The sequence below is a fragment of the Bidens hawaiensis genome, unplaced genomic scaffold (assembly GCF_021521415.1).
Source record: "Bidens hawaiensis isolate Kalapana, Puna unplaced genomic scaffold, B.hawaiensis_p1.1 tig00022183_1, whole genome shotgun sequence".
Taxonomy (NCBI): domain Eukaryota; kingdom Viridiplantae; phylum Streptophyta; class Magnoliopsida; order Asterales; family Asteraceae; genus Bidens; species Bidens hawaiensis.
Window position 1 is genome coordinate 251,729 of NW_027493445.1, and position 25,723 is coordinate 277,451.

The 25,723-nt window shown below is 34.0% G+C and overlaps 1 protein-coding gene across 1 annotated transcript; it reads left to right on the top strand.

Annotated features, from left to right (window-relative positions):
- The first annotated feature begins 13,369 nt into the window (after positions 1 to 13,369).
- Positions 13,370 to 14,344, top strand: LOC143564964 (protein FAR1-RELATED SEQUENCE 5-like). The gene is made up of 2 exons (XM_077052092.1): positions 13,370 to 13,388; positions 13,800 to 14,344. The coding sequence occupies exons 1-2, from the start codon at positions 13,370 to 13,372 to the stop codon at positions 14,342 to 14,344; spliced, it is 564 nt and encodes a 187-aa protein (XP_076908207.1).
- The last annotated feature ends 11,379 nt before the right edge of the window (positions 14,345 to 25,723 follow it).

The window sequence follows — 25,723 nt, forward strand, 5'->3', positions numbered from 1 at the left end:
GTCAATTTTATCTCTTTCAGAAATTTCCATTTTCATTTTGTCCATTTCAGCAATTAAATGACTAAATCTTGTAGTAATCTCTTCAACTGTTTCTTCTTTTAATAAATTAAAGTTTCGAAACTAAAACTTGAGCATCACTTTCTTACTCTCCGCTGTGTTTCCCATGCTTCTCATACGCATATGTTGAAATAAAGATGCACATCTCTTGATACTACCAACTTGATGAAAAATATTTTCTGGTAATGCCATAGTCAAAGTAGAATATGCTTTTATCTCGATTTCTAAAGCTTTCTTTTCTTCTTGTGAGTATTGAGAAACGGCTTTAGGAGTATACCCAATAGTATCATCACCAATCATTGGTGCAACATAAACTTCATCAAGACAATATGAGCAGTCAGGATGAACAGATCCCAAATGTGCACCAAACTGAGGTTCCCACTTGGCAAAGTCACTGAACTTCATCAATTTCGGACATTTGGAATGTGAGCCTATCTCGGTATCAAATTGTAACATTTGTTGCATCAACATGTTTTGAGACGCCAATGCATACATACCAGCCATTTTTGAAACGATTCAAAAATTTAAAGAATGTGAACATTTATAGCGAATCAAGTGTAGCGAATCAATAAACAAATATAACGAACTGTGAATAGTAACGAACGAATTATCATAACGAATCAAAAGTCAACCGAACGAGTCAACTTAACGAATTAAAAATAAGATTAACGAATCACTCAAATGGTGAAACAGATAACGAATGAGATGAAGGTTTAACGAATCACAAGTCAACTTAGCGAATTGACCAAACGAATTGACCAAGTCAACTTAACGAATTGACCAAACTAATTGACCAAGTCAACTTAGCGAATCACTAAGAAGTGCTTAGCGAATTAAGATAACGAATCAGCTATAGTTGATAGCGAATCAACACTATAGCGAATTATACTATAACGAATCAGGTTGTTACAACCGTTTGTAACAAACTCTGACACCTTATGCCACGTGGCAAAGGTTGTTATGACACAAATCCCAAGAAGAACACGTGTCACACGAATCGTTAATCTAGTTAACGAACTAGATAACACGAATCAATAACTCACACGAATTGGCTGACGAATAAGATAACGAATTAGCACTGTTGATAACGAATCACAGTGAAACATATAGCGAATTACCATGAAGAAGATAACGAATCACCCTCATCTTCAAATCTTCAAATCTTCAAACTCATTTCAAGAAATTATGAAGATTAACCCAGAAATACCAAATTCGTAATACAACCTCGTTACTCAACCAAATCTCATAAATAACCAATCAAAATTCTCGTAAACCAATTCCGAATCCAATACACAAAACCTCGTAATCAATTATCCTCGATAACCAATCCAAATTAACCAAAAACCACACCCTGTTTCGGACTTAAACCGAAATCAAAACCAAACCACACAAATCCAAATCAAACATCAATTCCTCTTAACCAAAACTCTACAATACCTTAATCAACACGAATTCAATCCAATTCGTCCATATTTCAACCAAAATAAACACAAATTGATTCAAGATCAAATAAAATCGAAAACTAACAAAAATGAAATAAATAGAACACCAAATCAAGTGTAAAACGAGCACCAACAGCTCTGATACCACTTGTTGTTACCCGTATCAATAACAATCAACAGATCTTAGATCCGAATCTATACTATCAATACGTTTATAGATCTAGCTCATAATTAACCTTGATTTAATGTTATGTATGTGTAATAAAGTTAATGTGAAGCTTGAGAGAGAGAGAGTAAAATACTTTAAAACTTTTCTGAATAATGTTATATCTCTCAAAAACTCTCTTTTTACAAGTGAACAGTTGTTCACTATATATAGAAGGCGACCTGGTTCGCTAACATACCCTAGCGAACCAGCTTCCCCTTCGTTACATAATTTAACTTAACGAACCACCCCCTGATTCGTTAACATCCCCTAACGAATCAGGAGGTAATACATAATAATGTCTTAGTTCGCTAACATCCCTAGCGAACTAGACTTAACGTTAACGAACTAGTCTTAGTTCGCTAACATCCCTAGCGAACTAGACTTAAACTTAACGAACTAGTTCAAAATAAACATTAAATATTACATTAATCATCAAATAAACATTAACGATAAATACAAAGACTCTGTATGCAAAACCGTGCACTAACATGACGACATTCGCTAATTCGGATAACCTTGTCCATCGTGGTTATCCAGTGGAGAGTAGCGATTGCGTCTCCCAAGCCAGTTAGCTTCGGTGGATCACAACCTTTGAAAGAATTATAGTTGCATCCACCTCGGCCTCTCCTCCTATCATCAATCTTTACCGAATTAACGACACTCGATTCCTCTTTCTCCTTCTCATCATCTTTCTTACTCTTTTCCCCCGACTTCTCTGCAGTTCCAGCCTGACTTCCAGCAGACTTTTCGGGATTCATGTTCTTCATAGCAGTTGCTACCGCTTGAGCAATGGCGCTTGAATTGTGGGATCCAGTTGGACCCCTTCGTTGTTGCATGGGTTTCGTCCAGCAGCGCTTCCTTCACCTCTTGTGTTGGAAGCCGCTTCTACCGAAGGTTGTTGAACACGACGAGGCTTGCCACGTCGTCTAGTGCAACTTCCTGCTCCAACAACTACCCTAGATCCAGCCATCGTATTCTGGAAGGTAAAACACAAACGTCATCACTCAAAGAACTATTTAGTAAAAGGATAGTAAGGCTAACAGGTAATAACAGTGGCGAGCTGTGATTAGCTGATCACGTTAATCTCCGTGTCCTATACACTTCCCTTTGTGAGTTCAGTTGTGCTAGTTCTACTTCTAACAGTTAGACAGTCAAATAGTTCATATCATCACACACTCCTATCCCTAGCGTTTAAGCTAGATTCATACATCTTTATTTAGCAATTAAGCTAACATCATACCTTGTTCTCTAGAAATTAAGCAAGCATTCATTCGTCATTCTACTTTACATGCGAAATTAATTACATACTTTACCTTTACTTAGCTTGATTGAGTGACACATGGGATTCTTGAACTGACATCTTCTTTCTTTTCTTACTTAAATCCCATTCTCTGTTCGAGTTTAAGCATGTAGGATACTTAAATCTCTCGAACTTTGCTATGATACCAACTTGTAAGGCCCCGTTACCGGTGCCCTACTTTGGACGTTGGATTTACTCATTAACATAGTTCTAAATATCAGAGTTAATAAAAACATTCGCGGAATATTAAAACATTCAAACCATTGCATTACATAACCATTAATTCATGTCTTAATGAGCATTCAAATCATTCAAACATAAAACATTGTCTTTTAAGATAACATAACATTTCATTGAGATACCAGTGTCTTCAATTCCATGCCATGTGCTTCCCCTCAAGCGAGCTGCCTCATTCTACTCACTTGCGTGCATACTAAAAATCAGCTACGCTGAATGAGTTCTAGTTAATCATATTACATATAATCTGTTCACATACTTGCACACATGCCCGAGGGTGTGTACATTATTCGTACTTTATTTTACATGCATAACTATCCATACTACTTAAAAAGCCTTCCGCCCTATAACCTCACAGATATTATAAGTGTCTGGTCCCTGACATCACATATATTATTAGGGTCTGGTCCCTACCCTCACAGATATTATAAGGGTCTGGTCCCTATCCTCACAGATGTTATTAGGGTCTGGTCCCTATCATCACGGATAATAGTAGGGTCTGGTCCCTTTGTTTCGTGCAACAGTATCATACCTGTCTTTACATACCTTCCTTAATAATACGTGCAATATCCGAATATCGTTCATGTACTATCAACATAACATACATACATCATTCATACATCATATATATATATATATATATATATATATATATCAATCATATCTTTAACTACCACCTGATGGTACATGCAATATCCGAAGATCGTTCACGCACCGTTAAGAAATCATTATACATAAATCATACCAAGCATACACTTACCACTTAAGGTAAGTGTATTAACTATCACATCGAGTATGCACACAGCCCCGAAAACATAACAAGGAAGTGGGGCTAGAAACTCACCTGAAATCGATTACGATTTAATTTAACTTATTAAAAAAACAATATTACGAAATTTAAATTTTGTGTCATAAATAAGTTGGAATTTCCGATGCATTCCCGGCACAAGTTGTATTATTATGTAAATATAAGAAATAGAATACACTATTAAAATGATGTGTCGTAATTGGGTCTGAAATTCCAACGCGTTTCCGACGCAATTTAGTTTTTGTCAGAAATGTGCCATAACGTACGACATAAAATTAGGATTTCACTTTCCGTCTAAAATGTGTCGGAAATGTGTGGCAAATTCCGACGCAAAAAATCGCGTCACAAATTTCTGTAGCAATTGTACCCTTTTTCTAGTAGTGAAAGGCTACGTGGCCGTAAGTTAACAGTCATAACTAGTTCTCCATTAAGGGATACGTGGCTCGGGGAACACTTTTGTGTGTTTAGGGCAGTGGTACATATACCAGAAGTAGAAATATTTTCGCTAAGCTTGTCAAGAAAACTATATTTTTATTGTAACTATTATTCAATTATTTTTGGAATCATACGTGTTCACTAGCACATAGCTGACGTATTTTTCCAACCCAATGCAGGTAACTAAGTATTATAAAAAGTAGCAAGGATTGGAGTCGTCATGGAGATATATGAGCGTTACGTGATGGCTCAGTTTTTTAAAGATTAAATCCTTGTAATATAAACTTATATTTTGTAAACGAATACTTGGGTATTTAATTCCCAAGTAACTTTTCAATGTAAATTAATATTATATTCAATGTAAAGTCTTCCGCTAAAATTAACCCATAAACTCTTATATATTTACAAAACAGGTACCGACTTGTGGTCACACTTCTAGGCCCTAAACGCTGTCACTTTTACCCATAAACACGAAAACTCTGTCACTTTTACCCGAAACCCAACCCGAAAAACCCGTATTCAAACCCGAACTAACCCGAGCCGAAAAACCTGAACCCGTGAAAATACTAACCCGAACCCGAACTAAAGTAATTCAGGTTGGTTTTGATTTATAAGTTTCGGGTCAACCCGAAAAACCCGAATAAACTTTTAGTTTTAAAATTAAATATATTTTTAGGTATATTAGGCTTAATCTTAGCCACTAAAATTATCAGTTGTTGACCCTAATCGATTGTTGTCATTCTAACTATTATGGATCGATTGTTTATTGTTCATTTATGTATTCCGTTTATTACTAATAGAAACCGTAATCGAACAACCAAATCACGTCCGAGTAAAGAAGATTATGGTTCGAGTTAGTTAATTAATTTTATTCTTCTTTTGAATTGTTTTATTAAGTTATGTTTGTTTATTATTTAATTAATTGAGTTAACCGGAAGTAGAAATATTTCCGCTGAGCTTGTCAAGAAAACTATATTTTTATTATAACTGTTATTCAATTATTTTTGGAGTCATACGTGTTCACCAGCACATAGCTGACGTATTTTTCCAACCCAATGCAGGTAACTAAGTATGATAAGAAGTATCAAGGATTGAAGTCGTCATGGAGATAGATGCGCGTTACGTGATGGCTCAGTTTTTTAAAGATTAAAATCCTTGTAATATAAACTTATATTTTGTAAATGAATACTTGGGTATTTAATTCCCAAGTAAATTTTCAATGTAAATTAATATTATATTCAACCTAAAGTCTTCTGCTAAAATTAACTCATAAACTCTAATATATTTTCAAAACTAGCACCAACTTGTGGTCACACTTCTAAGCCCTAAGTCGGGTGTGACAACTCACGTCTTTGTTGGCCATCTCAAAGGGACTAAGACCTTTGATTATGTGTTGGACAGAGAGTAATTATTTATTTGATCACAATTGTAAAACCCTATTTTAGGTTGTTTTTTATATACAATAGAAAAAAGAATCATTAAATCATAAATAAAAATATTTATGCATTTTTTGTTATTAAGCAATTGTTATAGTTAAATAGGAGGATTTGAACTATTAGTTAAACTATGGTGTGTGGATATAATACTTTCAAAACTTAAAAGAAGTTTGTTCAATCGAATAAAGTTTTAAGGGTTAAATGTGATAAGTGGAAAAGTTAAATTAAAGCCTCGTTATTGAAAGTGGAGGCCATATTATTACATGATAATCCTCTAGTGAGTTCTTAGAAGGACGATGGTGATGATGGTCAAGAGGGAAAACAATCATGTTGTGATTAGGGGTGAGAAAATTTCGGGTAGCCCGTTAAACACCTAAAACCGACCCAAAAATACCATGTTTTATATAATAACCTATTGTTCAAGAGTTACAATAGGTTATTATATAAAAGTTATAAAAATTATATTAGTATTTATACATAAATACTTTTTTCTTAATAAATATTAAAGTTGAAGTAAATACTATGTAAATAATGATTTGCGGTTTGTCGGTAGTGTGAAATAATAGATTATTATGTTTTATTATTAATGATAGAGATATTTAATGTTATAAATAATAAATAATATATAATAGATGATAAACCATTTAAATAAAATAACATGTTTTATAAAATACTTAATAATATATATTTTAATTATCAAGATTATATTATGTATTTTAATTTAAAAAACTAAATGAAATCTTTATTATAAAACATTTATTAATTTTTTATAACTAATATATATATATATATATATATATATATATATATCATTTTAATCAAGGTTTGGAAAAGAGGTTAATATGCCGGTGTTTATAAAATACCGATTTAATTAATTTATTTGAAAATATTTATAAATCTAATTGATTATGTATTAATAAAAGGTTTAAAATTGTTTAACAAAACAAGAAGGAAAGAAACAAAAATAAAACGGGTCTGGAGGGGGGTTCGAACCCGTGACCTCCAGCCCAGCACAACACACGCACCACCAACTGAGCTACCATGGCAATTGATATTAACATCAACAGAAAACTAGATAACTAGAAGCACAATAATTCATTCCGACTAAGAACCATAACGATCTTAATCGATTAAGCATAGGGTTATTATAGAACAGATCATGACGAGCAAAACCATATGATTAATTACCTTGTATGACAATATATGAATGGTTAATTGTTAATTAAACGGCCGGCTCAGACACGATGATGAACATAAAACAGCAATGAAAATCAAATAAAGTAGAGGGTTAAGGATCACTAGGGTTAGGTGATTAATTTGCAAGTTTAATTGAATAATTATGATCGTTTAAATGTATAACGAATTAGGTTTTGGTGTCGGCTAGGTAAAATAAGAAAACTAATCCGTTTTGATTCAATTAACATAATACAAACGTCGGTTAGGCCGATTTTAGAAGGTATGATACAATCTTTGATTCAATTTCCAAAATCCTTTGAGAATTGAGGTGCAAGCCAAGGAATCGGGTCTACGGTTTGTTATACGGGTCATGGGTAAACAGGTTAACCAGTTTGTTAAAGGGTTATAATCAAAATTTTCATTTTAGACCCTAGGGTTTGAGAATGGATGTAATAAGAGATAAGAGTTTATGTTTGGGTCATTTTTGCCAAAATTTGAAAGTTTTAAATATATTTTATATAAAAAATTAAACAACAATGTATTAATAATTAATCCTCTCGATAATCGCGATATAAAATAACCCGAACATCGAAACGGGTTGGGTATTTATATAAAATGTTAATTCAAAAAACTCGAGTTGTTACAAATATTACACTTGGCCGGAACCCACTAACACCATCTCATAACATAATTATTGCTATTGTCTTTGTTTTGAATAAAAAGTTTCTTCACGGACTTGATCGAGAACTCGCTTGATGAATCGCCAAACCAAATCCAAGTTTCGAGGCCTTGAGTCGCGTAGCGTACATCATATTGTTGCTATTCGGGGGTGATTAATTGACGTTATACCAAACAGGAACCACCCTAGTCGTCGTCATCGATAACTAATTGTTGCAAGCCACCTTTGCGCCGCCCTTTTGTCGTCAGTGGTAAGTAGGGGTGTTCAAGAAATCCGAAATCCGAATAAGAAACCAAAATTCGAACCGAAACTAAAACCCAAATAACCCGATCTGAATTCTTATTTGGACTGGATCGATCCGAATATTCGAATAAGTACTTCGGAATCAGATCTATTTCGAATTGGGATTTCGAAACACTTCTAATAGTTCGGATTATTCGGATATCCGAATAACACGATATTATTAATTATTAAAGGTTTGACTTTATTTGTGTACTGATTTAATTTTTAGAACTAAGATGGATCATGGATTTAATTAGACTTTTGTTTGAAGTTTTACTTTTGTTTGTGTATGTTTTATTTTAATTTTTCAGATTTTGTATTTTCATTTAATCATACATGTTTAAATGTTTGTTATACGGTTTATTTCTGGTTATTCAGACTATTTCAAATTTCCGAATCCGATCTGAATTGAAATCAGATCAGATAGGAACATGCCTAATTTCGATCGGATCGGTGCTAAAAATTTTAAATCCGAACAATCCTAACCAAATAAACCGAATAATCCATTATCTGATCCGATGAAAACCCCTAGTCGTAAGAGTGAACAAGCCACGAGTTCGGTCGGTTTGTTTCAATTCAGATTGATGACCTTGAGAGAACACAACTGAGATCGTGTTTTATTTGCACGGTTTTGGACTAGCGTCTGATTGCGTTATCATGGCATTTGACTTCTTTAGTTGTCATCTTCTTAACCAATCAATGTAGATTATATTTGAGCATCATATAGTTGATTATCAAGTTTCTTTATTTCTTCAAATTAGAATACTTTGACGATTTTCTCATTTCAATAACAACTTCCGTTGTGTTTTTATGGAGTACGTTTAACAACTCGGGTTTTCAAACTTATAATTTATATTAGTTACCTGACCCATTTTATATTCGGGAAATATTATCAAAAAAATTATCGTGTTTATCGAGTAAACAAATTATTATAATATTGTTGTTTATATATTTAAATTATATATATAACTATCATATTTTGGCAAAAATTACCCAAACTAAAACTATTACCACTTTATGTATCCATATTCAATCTTCAGGGACTGGAATGCAAATATTATCATTATTATCATCTTAACCCATCTGCCAAGATCCAAACCCATACCCGTGACCCGATTATAGAACTCGTATACCCAAATTCAATTAAACCCAGTTATACATTCATCTTCACGTCGCAATCAAAACCCTAAGCTTAATTGGTCGATAGTCTTATGCAACACATTTAACCCGTGCGTGTTTGTCCGCGATTGTAATGGCACCATTTGTCATCGATTCGTGGTCAAATCAGGTAAGTAAAACATGAACTGTAATCGTTTTGATCCATATATTGTTAACCCTAACTTCAATTTATCAAACAAATAACAATTTATCAAATTTCAAATTTTAGGGTTTATAAGTTTTGGGGGTTTCTATTCGTGTCTGGATATAATGAATCATTTCCGTTTGTGACTCAACTGACTTGCTGGAACAGTTGGTTGCTTGTGTGTGTTATACTATTGTGCCGACCACCACGCGGGTTCGAACCTCATTGAACCCAGTTTTCTATTTCTTTTTGTTAATAAATTTTAAGGTTAAATTGATTAATTAATTAATTAATTATAGTAATTATTAGGTATTAAATAAACATTATTTTATTAAACCGACATCACTAAGTTACATTTTCTTACCCATAAATCTCATTAGAAGCTTTCTATATATATATATATATATATAGGTGAGATATAGAGAGAACTGAGAACTAGAGAACTAGTAAGTAATTATTTTTTACTATTTGAAAAAATATTATGTGATTTTTTTTCTTTCCTCCTAATAAGATGACATTTTTACTAAAAATAAACTTGTCGTTGTAATGCATTTTGCACTAATACCTAGAGGTGGTCAAAAAAACCGGTCCGGGAACCGGTTTGCCGGTTTAAACCGGAAACCGGTTTTTTAAAAAACCGGTTTTTTTAAAACCGGTTTGACCGGTTTACAAACCGCCGGTTTGTATATCGGTTACACTTTTTAGAGCCCAAACCGGTTAACAAACCGGTTTTTAAAAAAACCGGTTTTTTTAAATAACCGGTTACTAAAAAACCGGTTAACCGGTTTTTTTATAAACCGGTTTATGACCGTTATAGAAAAACCGGTTAACCGGTTTTTAAGTAACCGGTTAACCGGTTAAAAACCGGTTTATTTCCGTTGTAAAAAGGCTATATAGCCGTTTTTTTTTTGACCGTTTTTTTTTTTTTTACCATTTTACCCCCACAAACATCTATATATAGTTTAGGTTGGGTATTGGTTAGATCACACTCGATTATACAACTCCAAACGCTCCAAACGCTCTAAACGTTTATTTCATACGCGATTATTTTGTTATCAAACGCTCAATTATACCACATTACCACTCTATACGCTCTTATTTCGTAGTCGATTATCATGACCTCCCAAAGTGCTGCTTCATCCGTCAACATGGGTGCCTCGAACACCGGAGAAACGGTCGTTCGGGTCATCCCCACGAAACGAAACCAAGATGTTTGGCAACATTTCGACCTATGCGAAATGTCTAACGGTAGCCAAAAAGCTCGATGCAAACATTGTTTGAAGTTTTATGGCAAAGATGCAAACTCCACTTTAAAAGCGCATGTACAAAGGCCCTTTTGCAAGGCCTTGAAGGACGAATCGGGAAGTAGTTCGCAGCCGGAGATGACGAATCAAGGAACGGTGTTTACGTACGACCTTGAAGCGGTACGTCAACAGTTTTCAAACTTTGTGATTCAACAAACACTTCCTTTCAACCACTTCGACAACCCTCAATTCACGGAGATGATGCAAAAGTATGTTCAACCACGCTACCAACACGTAAGTCGTTCGACCCTTAGAAGAGATTGTCTTAAAGCATGGAAAAACGCTAAATCCGAACTAATTTCATACTTTTCAAACTTACAAACTGGTGTAAACTTAACAACGGATGTGTGGTCGGTACCTAATGGTTCGCCCGACTCATACATTTGTGTGACGGCTCATTGGGTTGACCCCGAGTCGTGGCAAATGATGAAACGAACCGTTGCGTTTCAATTGTTTGATTACCCGCACACGGGTAGAAATATTTTTAAACTCTTGGATAAAGTCATTCGACAATACAAGATTGAACATAAAATCTTTTTAATTTCGTTTGATAACGCGTCCAACAATACGGCCGCGGTTGGCCATTTAAAATTAAAGTAAAATCTTTCAACACCACCTTGTCAAACATGTATGATGTTTACCTTACAAAATACGGGTCGTCTTCCCAAATTCATGACTCGTTAAGAGCTGTTGCCCAATCCCAATCCCAAACCGACCTTGAAATGGGGATGTACTACATGATTTGGGAAGACGCCGGTAAACGTCAAAAGGTAAACACCCCAAGCAGTGAACTTGGAAGGTATGGTGGTACCAACTTTGTGAAACACATGACTCCGGATGAATTTAGAAGTCTTGATTTGCTGGCTTGGTGGAGAGGTAAGGAGGATGAGTTTCCGATCCTCGCCGCCATGGCCAAAGATTTACTAACGGTCCAAGCTTCAACGGTAGCTTCGGAGTCTGCTTTTTCTGTTTCTGGCAGGGTTATATCGATTAGGAGGACTCGACTCACTCCACCAGCTGTAGAGATGTCGATTTGCTACAAGGATTACTTGGACTCTTTAGATAGGGCACAACATCAACGCTCACTCGAGGGGGAAATGGAGTATGAGGCGGGCTTGTATGAAGACGAGGTCAATCAAGGACACACTCAACCAATGACAGATGAAGAAGCCGCGTACGACGATTACCTAAGGAATAGCTCGGGATCGGGTAGCGAAGAAAATTAGTTAAAGAAACAGCAAACATGGAGGCAAATAATGAGTAAGAAACAGCAAGTTGTTAATGTAATCGTGTCTAAGCATTCTTTAATGTTTGTATTTTTGAGATACGAATATGAGATAACGATTTAATTTTTGTATTTTTAATGTAAAAGCTATAAATGAAAGTTATGTGTTTTTAATCTTCCAAGCAAAGAACCCTAACAACGAAAGCAAAGAATGGAGTGAGTCCATTTTGCCTTGTAGTTACCGGTTTGCCTTGTAGTTACCGGTTTGTTTATACTGTGAAAAAATAATGGTTATTTAAAAAAAAAAAAAACCGGTTAACCTAAAAACCGGTTTTTATAAAACCGGTTAATAAAAAAACCGGTTTATTAACCGGTATGAACCGGTTTCTAAACCGATCCTAACCGGTTAGACCGGTTAGGGTTTTCAGATAAAAAAACCGGTTATTAACCGGTCCGGTTATTAACCGAACCGGTTTTTTTCCAGGTGAAAAAAAACCGGTCCGGTTAATAACCGAACCGGTTTTTTTAAAAAAACCGATTTGTGCACCTCTACTAATACCTATTGGATATATAAAATAGTGTTTTATTGCATATAATACAACACAATTGCATTATACAATACACACTATTGAATATATATTGAATATATGCAAATACAAAACTAATAATTGTATTCAAAACACACTATCGCATATATGTAATACAACACTAATGCACATATGCACTATATCGATTTTTTTTTAATTTTTGTATATAATATAACACTATTGCACAAATACAATACAAACACTTGCATATATGCTAATCAACAATATTGCACATATAAAAAAGCACACTTGTGCACATATGCATTAAGAAAAAGTCGATGTATTTCATATATGCATTACAACGAGTTTTTTAAACTTTTTCTAATTTTTATATTTTTTTGTGCTGAAGAATAACAACATATAAGAAGGATGAAAAAACAATTTAATTTTTTTTTTATTAAATTAAAAATATTCTATTATTAGTTTTCTAGTTCTTTCTGATCCTTTCCCTACACACACACACACACATATATATATGTGTGTGTGTGTATTTTAAGTATATTTTAATAATAATAAATTATCGTTACTTTATTAAAACCCGAATATCATTATTGACGTTTCTTGTCGTTAATCGTTTTTACAAATTTCTTATATTTATTATATATATATATATAGATAAATGATCCAATACAAAATTTGGTTATCGTACATTACGTACACGAGGCTTCCTATCTTTGATTACCAATTTGATTAATTTGATCGCGTAAGTTAACAGAAGGGTGTTTTTGTCTTTTTACATTACTTTTAAAAGTTAATCGCGCCAGTATATTAAACGGTTTTTGCATATACCCTGTTTTATTCAATTTGATCTTTGTATCCAAAAACTGCTTAACAATTGGCGAGTTTTGTTGTTCGATTAACTTTGACGGTCTTCGTTGATTTTAAACGTCATGTATTACTATCATCAAAGTAAGTAATTGTAGGTTTAATTCTAATAATTTGTTATTTATTTAGCTGTATACTGTAGGTTTAATCGACGGATAAATACATTTTTTTGATTTTTAGGTTATTTTTCTATTGAATTTATGATCGATATTGTGTTTTATAGTTTGTCAACTAATTGTGATTCGATTAGACTTCAAATTATGTGTTTTAATAGCAAATCGTTGATAGGATTGTTGTTTTTCTATTTAGAACGTATAGTTTGGTTAGTAGTTGTGATTCGGTTAGAACATATTATAACGTATTAGAACGTATTAATTTATGTTTGACGTTTGATTATATTGTAAATTATATTTATTTTCGTATGTATTTTCTAAACTTTAATTAGATGTTTTTTTAGGCGAATTTTTTTGACTTAAATTGCTTTTTGTTTATCAGATCCTTCATCAGATCTTGTTATACCGCAAGTTAATGCATCTTCTAAACCTGTAAAAGGAATGATTTTTGAATCTGTTGATCATGCATATGATTTCTATTGTGAATATGCAAAGAAAGCTGGTTTTTGTGTTCATAAAGGAGGTTCGTATATGAATGACGGTTTATTAAAGTCTAAATATTTTACCTGTTCGAAAGAAGGTCATAAACTTGCAAACAGTTATGACTTTATGGCTGAAAAAGATGGTTCCAATAGACCGTATTATAAAAGAAGGAAGAGACCAACAATTCAGTGTGGTTGTCTAGCTCAAATATTTCTAAAATATGATGACGGTTTGAGGTTTGAAATAAACGATTTTGTCGAAGGACATAATCATGAACTGGTGGATGCAAAAGATATGCATTGTGTTCTATCAAATAGGAAGTTGACTCATGTACAACAAGATATTATATATGAGTTGTCAACATTGAATATGGGCCCTGTTAAGGATTTTCATATTATGAGGACAAAGTATGGAGGATTTGAGGAAGTTGGGGCTACAAAATAAGATTGTAAGAATTTCAAATAGAGTTTAACTTGTTATATTGGGGAGTATGATGCGGAAATGGTTTTACAAAGATTAAGTGGGAAGAAAAACTGTTGTGTTGGTTATTCGTTTGAGTATACTGTTAATTCTAATGGTGAATTAGATCGTTTGTTTTGGGCGGATGAAATTTCAAAGAAAAATTATTTGGCTTTTGGAGATATTATATCATTTGATGCCACATTTAAGACCAACAAGTATGTCAATTTAATACATTTGTTTTTTAATTTTTTTAATATTTTGTACATATTTTTTTTAATTCGTTTCCTATAAATTTGTTTGTTACAGGTACAATGTGGTTTACCATTTACTGCCATTGATAATCACTGTCGTAATGTTACAGTTGGTGTTGCGTTATTATCATCTGAATCTATTGAATCTTATTCTTGACTTTTGAAAGTTTTTCTTGATTCTTTCAGTATTGCCCCAAAGGTGGTTGTTACTGATCAAGATCCAGGAATGTAGCAAGCAATCTCCTTAGTTTTACCAAACTTGAGACATCGGTTATGTATGTGGCACATTATGAAAAAACTTGTTGATAAGGTAACTTTTAATGTATTCAAAGTACTATGCATATGTTTCAGAACGTATTAGAATGTATAAACATATTAGCATCCATCACTATTTGATAGCTGCATATTTTTTAAATGTGTTTGAACGTTTAAGGACGTATAAACATATTATTGTTTTAGTATATTTAGGTCATATTTGTATTCGTGTTAGAACGTTTTAGAACATGTAAAACAAACTAGCATGCATCAGTGTGTTTTAAGTGTGTGTTTTTTAACGTTTAAGAACGTGTTATATCCGTCCATATTTTTAACGTGTAAGAACGTATAAGAACATTTTTTTTACTGAGGTTGACCTTATTACCAAATTATTAATTTTTGTTACATCAGGTTGGTGCTACCATTTGTAACAATGAAGATTTCAAACGTAAAATATGTGACATTTTTTGGACGGATGCAATTTCTCAATCCAAATTCGAAACGCAATCGGAACTTATAGTGAAGGAATATGATCTTGAAACAAATAAATGGTTGTGTGACATGTTTGAAATGAGATATGATTGGATTCCTGCTTATTATGGATGAACCGTTGTCTGGTCTTATGAGAACTACATAGAGATCAGAAAGTGAAAATCATTTTTTTTGTCAAGTTTCTAACTCACAGTTATCACTAGTTGAGCTCTTTAGTCATTTTGATCATTGTATGGAGATCCAAAGGCACAATGGTAGGAAAAATGATCATGATACAAGGTACACCCATCCAGATCCGATTAGTGAAAATCCTTTTGAGAAGGAAGTAGAACTGATGTATACAAAGGCTATTTTTAATGTTTTTCAATATGAAATGTATCATATTAGAAGCGGTGTAGCATGTTTGAAATTAAGAGAAGAAGATTTTGTGAGGTTTTCAGTATTTGACTTTAATGCATATATTCCAGGCTGTTTGGAGGTATGAATTAGTTAAAGATTCTATTTTTTTTGCTTGAATGTTGTAGAACGTTTTAAAACATTTTTTTGTAAGTTTATATGATTTTTGACAGAATGTTTTAAAGTATTTAATATATTTTTGTGTGTCAGGTTTTGTTTAAAAAGGAAGGTGAGGAAGTAATTGATTCGACGATTTCATGCGGATGCAAAAGATTTAAACATTATGGGTTATTGTGTCGTCACAGCCTTTATATTTTAAATTTGTTTAGAGTTACAAGATTTCCAAAGAAATACATGGTCGATTGTTGGAAGAGAAATGCTGGTGTTAATCCTAGAACTGCTTCAATTTCAACTTTTGGTAATGACAAATATTTAAAAGTCAAAGAGATCTCAGGGAAATAACATTGGCTGGTGAGTATCTCATAAATAGCTGTGCAACTGATGTTGATGAACTAACTAAAGTCAGGGATCAAATGAATATTATGATCAAACAAGCCGATGAGACAAGATACAAAAGAACTCATATATCAAAAAGGGATATGTTTGCTGCTATTCTAGGGTATAATCAACCATCAGAGGTCACTGTCCGTGTGCCTAGTGGTATTAAGAATAAGGGTTGCGGGTCATATAAACGGATTAAATCTCAGAAAGAGATTGCTATAAGTTGGTCTGGGAAGAAATATAGGGAATGCAAAGTTTGTCATAAACAAGGTCATAACAGTCGAACTTGTCCTCAACTTCAAGAAGAATAGTTTTTAGCGTTATGGTTTTGTTTATATTTTCTTTTTTTTTACACTTTTTGTGTTTTATATTTCATGGAACCTGCAAGTTGTGTAATGGAACGTATAAGAACGTGTAAATAAATTGATACTAAATAGATTTTATATTAAATCCGGCTGAAAAAGGAGGTTACAAAAGAGGATCACATCAAACCTATTCACAAACTTATTTTATTCTACCACCACACCACACCATCACCACACCACCACACCAGCAGTCACCTGGAAACCCTAGTTGTTGTCGAAGATCTCTTCGGCCCCTTCACGCTTTACTCTTTTATTCACCGTCACCTTGTGAGCTGTTCTCTCTAGCACATCTTGAAGCTGACCATAGTATGAAGCTTGCTTTTCCAGGTAGGTTATTGCCTCTGTCTTGAATGTGCTATCTGGTTGCTTTAGAATTTCTTGGTGAAGAGCATCGATTTTTGTTGCTTCATCTGTCACACACCTCTTTGTATCTTCAACTACTCATAGCCGATTGCAGTCTTTTTCAAGCTCCATGTAGATTCTTGCTCGGAAAATGATTTTAACAGTAACATTCCCAGAATCCATTTATTTTTTCAATTTTTTGTTGTGTGTTTGTGGGATGCGTTTGCTCTCTTTTTATAGATTTTTTTGATTTTTTGGTTGGTGAATGAAGTTATTACAATTTTTACTTAAATATTTTTGAACTGAGTACAATTATATCTAGGCATCTTAACATTTTAGTAGGCATGATTGCATTGCCAATTTTTTCAAAGTGAGTAGTTGAACGTGTTAATGAAATTTGTAATTTCTTTTTTCTTTGTGTTTTAATTGGTTGGAGATTTAACATATATCATTATTAAACTAAAATCTGATGATAATTTTTTAATTACATGAAGTTGTCACTTCAGTAGGGTTATTTTTGTGACCAATCTTTTAATGCTTTGGTATTAGAACGTATGAGAACGTATTTTTGTCAGATATTTAATTACATGCAGTGGTCATGCAGTTTGATAATGTATTGGAACGTATTACATGCAGTGGTCAGATATTTAATGTATTGGAACGTGTAATTGTCTTTCATAGTTTCATAGGTGTCAGATATTTAAATTATTAAATTACAAAAGATTCACTTTTTCCCAATAATTTATTTCATTTTAGTTATTTTTGTTTTTATGTATCTTTATTTTATCTATTTAATTACAACCACACCTTTCATGTCACCACATAAAACTCAGTACAACAAGATATGGATTCCTCATCTTCATCGTGTTCTTCATCAGCTAAGAATTTGTTGTTGAAACAGATTCCAGCACAAATCCTTGAAGATACAAAAAATCGGGCTGCTTTACAACATGATTTTATCATCACCGCTGGTGTAAACATGGATATGAGGGATGAAATAACAAAGTTGCTAGCAAACATGCCTGGTAGTACTATTAACTATTTGTGTGCTTTGTTTTTGATTGACACAGGTAAAAAGGAAGTAGATGAATTGAAAGAGTTGTGTAAGGCGATTAAACTTCTGAACTGCTCTATTGATTTGAAGACCGAGTTTCTTAAATCTATCATGTAATCAATGGATTTTAGGCAGTATGTTTCTGGTTACCCAATAATTGTTGCCTGTTAATTGTATTTTTTTTTTATGTTTTATGTGGTTTTGATAACATTCTATGTGTTTTATGTTATTTGGTATTTTTATGTTTTTACCTTTTTTATGAATAACTCTATGTTATCTTATAAACAATTAAGCAAAAATAAGATATGTTAACTTGAACGTATAAGTAAAATAGAATAACTCTGTGTTATCTTATAAACAATTAAGCAAAAAATAAGATATGTTAACTAGAACGTATAAGTAAAATCTAATTAAACTCCATCATATTTTCCATACAAGGTCTGTTATCTTGAACGTACAAACAAAATCTAACAAGAACGTATTAGCAAAATAGAATAACTCTATGTTATCTTATAAACAATTAAATAAAAATAAGATATGTTAACTAGAACGTATACGCAAAATCTAATTAAACTCCATCATATTTTCCATACAAGGTCTGTTAACTTGAACGTACAAACAAAATCTGACTAGAACGTATTAGCAAAATAATAACTCTATGTTATCTTATAAACAATTAAGCAAAAATAAGATATGTTAACTAGAACGTATAAGCAAAATCTAATTAAACTCCATCATATTTTCCATACAAGGTCTGTTAACTTGAACGTACAAACAAAATCTAACTATAACGTATTAGAAAAATAAAGGTCATTTCCATAAAAACATAATAAAGGCCAGTTCCTAATTATCTTGCCTCTCATCAATTTTAGCAGTTAAATCTTTGTTACTGAACAGTTTTTTCTCAGGTAATGCATCATATTTCTTTGCCACTCTAATTAACTCTGATTTGGCTTTGTTGATATCGGATAGTAACACCTTTGACAAGTATTTTATCCTCAAATTGTTTAGTTGTCGTTTTTGTCTTGGACACTCTTTATAAAATCCGCATGTCCACAGATTCTTCCCTTTGTAAGTTTCCATGTGTTTTATAGAAAAGACACCACAATCGAGTTCGTTGTTTTTTGTTCTCCAATCCATCTGTAGCCTCTTGATATCTGATATCTCCAACCTCGGCGCAATTGGGTGCTTCTTTCTCGATAAGTAGGTGCAAAAAATATCCCTCTACGGGCAATCAACCTATTAATTTTTTTTATATATTATTTAAATAAGTTTTTAAAGAATGTTTAAATGTTTTACCAGTTTTTCTAGGACACCCTTATATCTTACTTCCAAAGATTTTTTTTGGAACATCTGCTTTTTCTTGAGCTGATATAAAGCGAGCAGTTTTTGATATATCGCCGTTAGCCATGTTGTCAATCAGCTCAATTGTAACTATTTTCATGAAAACAACCACATAGAAATGGTATTCATAAAGTACTGGCACAACAAATAGTGTAACTGGTTCGAGTGACTTCCAGTATTTTATATTCGCTGACGTTAGCTCCCTTCAAATAGTAATCACTTGGCTTCATGTATAAAAAATAAAATTTGATATAATTAATATATGTATACATTTTTGTTAACGTATAAATAAAGGTGTAATACTTACTATAAGCGTTGATATAGCAAAAAATCTTAACGGGGATAATTTTTCATCTCTCTTCATGATTCAACAACTCTGTGTAAATGTCCATAGCACCAGACAAGATGTACATATCCGGACAAAAGCATTTAAACACAAATTCGAAAGCAGTGGCGGATTCTGACTTGTAAATCACTTCAAATTTATGTTTATCAGAAAGATCACCAATAACAAATCTTGAAACAATCCGCTCATCTATTGTTATTTTTTCAGTCATTCCAATTTCTCGGTTTAGATAAGGTGATTTCAAGGCCGGTGCTAATCTTTTTTCTCTTTCTTCTTGCTGTAGTTTATCTATTTTATGATAACTTGCAGCTGGTGTAGGAGATGTAGCAACAAGGGGCAATTTTTTTGATTTAGATTCAGAAGTTCTAAATTCTGTTGATTGATTGTAAAACAGAGTTTTCATTATCACTGAATCCGAATCTTCACTGTCGTATTCAAAATTTTCTTCAATATTAACATCAACCAGCCCTATAATACGACTAAGTTATAATATACATTTTTTTGTTGTGTGTGTTTCTGTGATAGTATGTATAAAACTTTTTAATACCTTGAGTAGAGTTGTTGACACTTTCTTTGTCACCAATTTCTGCATTTAATTCTTCCACTTCTGTAACTACATACCATTTTTTATTAGAATATTTTTTAAATAATATTTTAAAAGAACACGATTTTTAATTAATTACCTCGAATGGGTTCTTCCGTTTGTCTTTCAGCATTTTCTTGTGTTGATGTACCTGTATTCTCAAAATCAAGTGTATCATTACCTACTTTCTCATTTCCTTCAATACAGTTTTTTCTAAAATTTGAATGTACCTTGACCATATCTCTTTTCTTCATTCATTTCTTAAAATTCTGTCACTATAATTTTTTTTAAGTTTTTTTTACCTTAAATGTATTATAATCAATAGTTTTTTTAAAAAAATACCTTGAATTATATCAGTTGTTTGTCTTATACCATCGTCATCTGTTGGTGCATAATGTTAGTAGTTCAGTATCTCGTGTTTTGTATGTGTCTGTAATCATGTTAGATTGTTTGTTTTGGTTTTGAATATTGTTTTACACAAGTTCGCCTGGGATGTAGGCGAACTTGGAGATAAGCGAAGTTATGACAACTTCGCCTAGTATGTTAGGCGAAGTTGTCGAGGTCTATTTAAACCTCACTTCGGTTTATTTTGGTGAGGTTTTTTTTTCGAACGTGTATTGGTGATTATTGATATCACGTGTTGAAGTGTGTAATACAATCGTGTTTATTAGTATTGTGACGTGTGTTTGTTTATCGGTTCAACGTATTATCCATCTTACGCTCGTATCGTATTACGTGGGGATTCCGCACCCTCGTGTTACGAGATACTCCTGCGTAGATCCGGCTGGGAACCTACAACTGGTATCAGAGCATTTGTTCGTGATTGTGTGGTTCGGGATTATCACACGGGTGTAAAGATCGTTCCGTTCGACTATTCGCGGAACGAGTTTACGTTGAAATACCTAGTTTTTGTGTCTTACCCATCTCCCCCCATCAAATATACCCCAAAACACCTTCGCATACCTCGCAATACATCCAATTAAAACCTACAAAACCTTGTGTTCATCAGGCGAAGTTGCCGTCATCTTACGTAGGGTTTAAGTGAACTTATAAGGTTTAAGCGAAGTTAAGAACAAGCGAAAAGCGAAGTTGAGTACAACTTATAAGCGAAATTATAAGGTACAAGCGTAGTTAAGTCCAAGCAAAGTTACGTCCAAGCGAAGTTATATTAACTTCGCTATATGATCACTGTTTAAAAAAAAAAAATACTTTCTTTGTATTTCGAGTCGTGTTTCTTCTAACTATGACTTCAATAAACATTACAGAACTGGTAAAAATGGAGGTTGAAGCCGGTTCAGCAACTAAAGCTCCAAAAATGCTCAAGGGTACCGATTTCGTTGCATGGAAAGATCGGTTTGAACAGTATGTGAAGTATCAAGATGCTAAAATGTGGGTTTGCATTCAAGACGGATACATTCCACCAACATCCTTCTTTGAAGGTCGTGAACAAATTAAGAAGTACAGTAAGATGGAAGAGGAGGAAAAGAAAATGTATGAGGCAGAGAGTAAAGCTCATGCAGCAATAACAATGGCTCTTCCATAAGAGATTCTTCATACCTTCAAGAAGTACAAAACTGCTAGAGAGCTATGGGAAGCACTAGAAAATAGATATGAAGGTAATGTGGGGATACGTGCTTCCAAGACAAAGCTGCTCAAAACCCAATTCTCTGTATTCAAGTATTTGAAAAATGAATCACTTGACGATATCATCACAAGATATTATCACTTGATGACCGAACTAAGTAATTAGTTGAAAAATGAATCATTGAATACAAGGAAGAAGAGATAGTAGAGAAACTTCTTGATGCTCTTCCACCGAAATGGGAAATGTACACGGTTATGATGAGAGAGGATAAAGACTTTGCCATGATTGATTTGGAAACAGCGGTCAATAAATTACGAAATTTTGAACTTAACATGGTTCGGAAGGAGACACCAACTGATCAGGTTCAGGATCCGGGAATGTATGGTGCGAAAGTCACTCCAAGCTCAAGTTCAAAATCAGAATCCTCTGCCTACTACTCAAAGGGAGAATCAAACTCAAACTCAAACTCAGCTCGGGATGGTCATGTGATTCTTAACATGGATGGCGACGTATGTTTCGTAGCTGGAGGTAGTAATCCTTCAAAACCTCAAGCCACAACTGGAAATTTCTCGTCAAATGTTTCAAGCTACAACTACTCACAGATGCCCATGAGTGTTAAATCAGCTGAACAACAGTTTGCTCTATACGCATCCTTCATTGCATCTTATGAGAACTACATCAAAGGTAAAATAGTCGACCCTGCAACTTTGGATGAAGACTATGATCAGATTGATGCTGATGATTTGGAAGAGATGGACCTGCAGTGGCAGATGGCTATGATAGTAAGAAGGGTAAAGAGATTCATGAAGAAAACGGGTAGAAAGTTCGTTGGAGAAAGACCAGGGTTTGATAAATCAAAGGTTCCATGTTACAACTGTCAACAAAATGGTCACTTTTCTAAGGAATGTACAAATGAGAGAGTCGAACGAAGTCAGAACAGGCCTGCACAACAGAATGGGGGAGGTAGTGAGAATAGGGCTATGGTATCTAGACAGAATGGTGGATACAACTGGAATATACAAGTTGAGGAAGTGTTCGAATAGGCTAATTTGGTAAACATCGAAACTGGAGGAAGTGAGAGGGAGACGGGAGAAAATCAAGCATATATGGCAGAAGTGAACGATCAGCTCTCTGAGGTAAGTTCTGAACTTCATTGTATACAATGTGAAAATCTGTCTGATCAATTGAAAACAATAACTGATCAGTTTGTTAGTTTGGACACACAATTTAAAACGTTAAAAGAAGATCATAACTATACTAAAACTAGAGAAACAGTTACTCGGTAAAAATAAAAGCTAGTGAAAAGGATATCAGAAGTCTTAAAGCCAGTCTAGCTGAAAAAATACAAGTAATTGATCTTAGTTATGAAGTGTTAGAAGAAAAAACCAAACTAATTGCTGAAAAAGATAAACAGATAGCTGATTACCAGGTAAAAGTGGTGGAACTAAACAGAAAAATTGAACAATTTATAAATTCTTCAGAAATGCTAGATCACATCATAAGTGTTCAACGTTCCCCAGTTAACAAAGGGGGAATTGGATTTTCTGAAGTTCCACCAACGTATAACAATAACTATACTAATAATCCTAGTAATCAGCAATCTGCGAATGTTGAGATCAGTCAGACAGTTCCAATCAAAGTTTCTACAAAAGAAACTGAAGTTAATCAGAGCGAGACGAGTAAGTCAAGTTCTAACGTTGCGATCTCTGTCCTTATCTCTGTCTCATCAAATTCGGACAAGTCATCCGAATTGGGTGAGATAAAAGAAGAGGTAATGTTACTAAAACGTGGGGAGGAATATAAGCCCGATGAAAAGAATTCTTCCCTAAATCCGTTTGTCCCACCATATGTTAGACAAATGGGTAGTAATGCAACCTTGACATCTGCAACAACTGTTGAGATGAAAGTTCAAAACATAAGTTGTTTCAGATGCAATCAAGTAGGACACCTTATTGTGGACTGTCCTCTAAAATAGAGAAAATTTAGAGGTATGAGGCCTCCGAAAACTGAGAATAAAACGAATATTAATTATGATACTGGTAAGAATGCAAACACACCAAATTTCAGACATTGGACTAATCCAAGATTTCAAAGAAATCGGTCTCATTTTTTCCCAGTTAACTACCAAACCAACAATTATAATTCAGTTAATTCACTAAGGTTTAGATGGCCTCATAGCCAGTCCTCTAGAAGGTTTCCTTTCAGAACTTACAGAAACCATCCTCAAACTGACTTTGGGCAACCAAAGTACTGGATGCCGGTCAACAGATTTAATCGACCCAAGACTAGTAGGTCTTGGGTCCCCAGATTTTAATCTATTTCTTTAATTGTGCAGGAACAGTCAAACAGGGCTATTAACAATCTGTGGGTTGTTGACAGTGGCTGTTCCCGGCACATGACTGGTAACAAGAATTTGTTACGTGACTGGAAATCCGTTCAAGGAGGAAGGGTTAGTTTCGCTGGAGAGAGTGGAGGTAGAATCAGTGGTATTGGAACTGTGACAAATGGAAGAATGAAGTTAGAGAAGGTGAATTTTGTGGAAGAGTTGAAGCATAACTTGTTGAGTGTATCTCAGATTTGTGACAAAGAATACACGGTGCATTTTACAAAAAATGAGGCAATCGTTCTTTATACTGGTTTCAAGATACCAGAGGCCTGGGTAGTGATGAAAGCTCTAAGAGAAAAGAACACGTATGTAATGGATATGAGGTCAACTGAGATGACAACAGAAGAGTCATGTCTTCTGTCAAAGGCAACTGAGTCTGAGTCAGAGTTATGGCATCGAAGAATGGGACATATACATCTTCGCAAAATGAATTACATTGTCAAGAATGGGCTGGTACTTGGAGTTCCCTTAAAGAATTTTAACTTTGAAGATCAATGCTTGTCGTGCAAGAAAGGAAAGCAACACAAAAAGCCTCATCACTCCAAGAAGAAGTTGATGAGAAAAATGCTTCACAGATTCTGTATGACGAGGAGGAAAATATTATGCAACGTCCGCGATACGATGAAAGTTAACCTTCCTCGTCAAGTGCCGTTGATACTCCTGCTGCCTCTACTGAAGAAGAATTCTACAATCCATTTCACTCTCAACATCAATCACCCACTGATGAACTCTCTTCGAATTTAGAAAAAAATCTGGAAGTCGGTCCAGTTCAGACTACTGGAGTTCATAAAAATCACCCTTTGGAGAACGTGGTAGGTAATCTGTCTGACGGTGTTCAAACAAGAAGAAGTTTTGATGAACACACATGTGTTTACGCAAGCATTAAAGACACGGGTATCATAAGTGAATGCTTGTACACCTGCTTCATCAGCCAGATTGAACCGAAGAATTATCAAATGGCTCTAAAGGATAGCTCGTGGGTCGAAGCCATGCAAGAAGAATTAGCACAGTTTGAGAAGATGGAAGTATGGAAATTAGTTGAAAAACCACAGAATGTAAATGCTATTGGTACAAAGTGGGTTTTTAAATGTAAGAGGGATGAGAAAGGGATAATCATACGGAACAAGGCAAGACTGGTAGTAAAAGGGTTTAATCAGCAAGAAGGAATCGATTACAACGAAGTGTTTGCTCCTGTGGCAAGATTGGAAGCAATTCGACTATTTTTGGCATTTGCTGCACACAAAGAGATGAAAGTGATCCAATTAGATGTGAAAAGTGCCCTTTTAAATGGTAAAGTCGATGAGGTGGTGTATGTTGAACAACCTCCGGGATTCCCTGACCCAGATTTTCCTGATCATGCGTACAAACTGAGTAAAGCTTTATATGGGCTACATCAGGCCCCTCGTGCCTGATACGCAACCTTGTCCGATTACTTGCTTGAGAATGGGTTCGAAAGAGGAA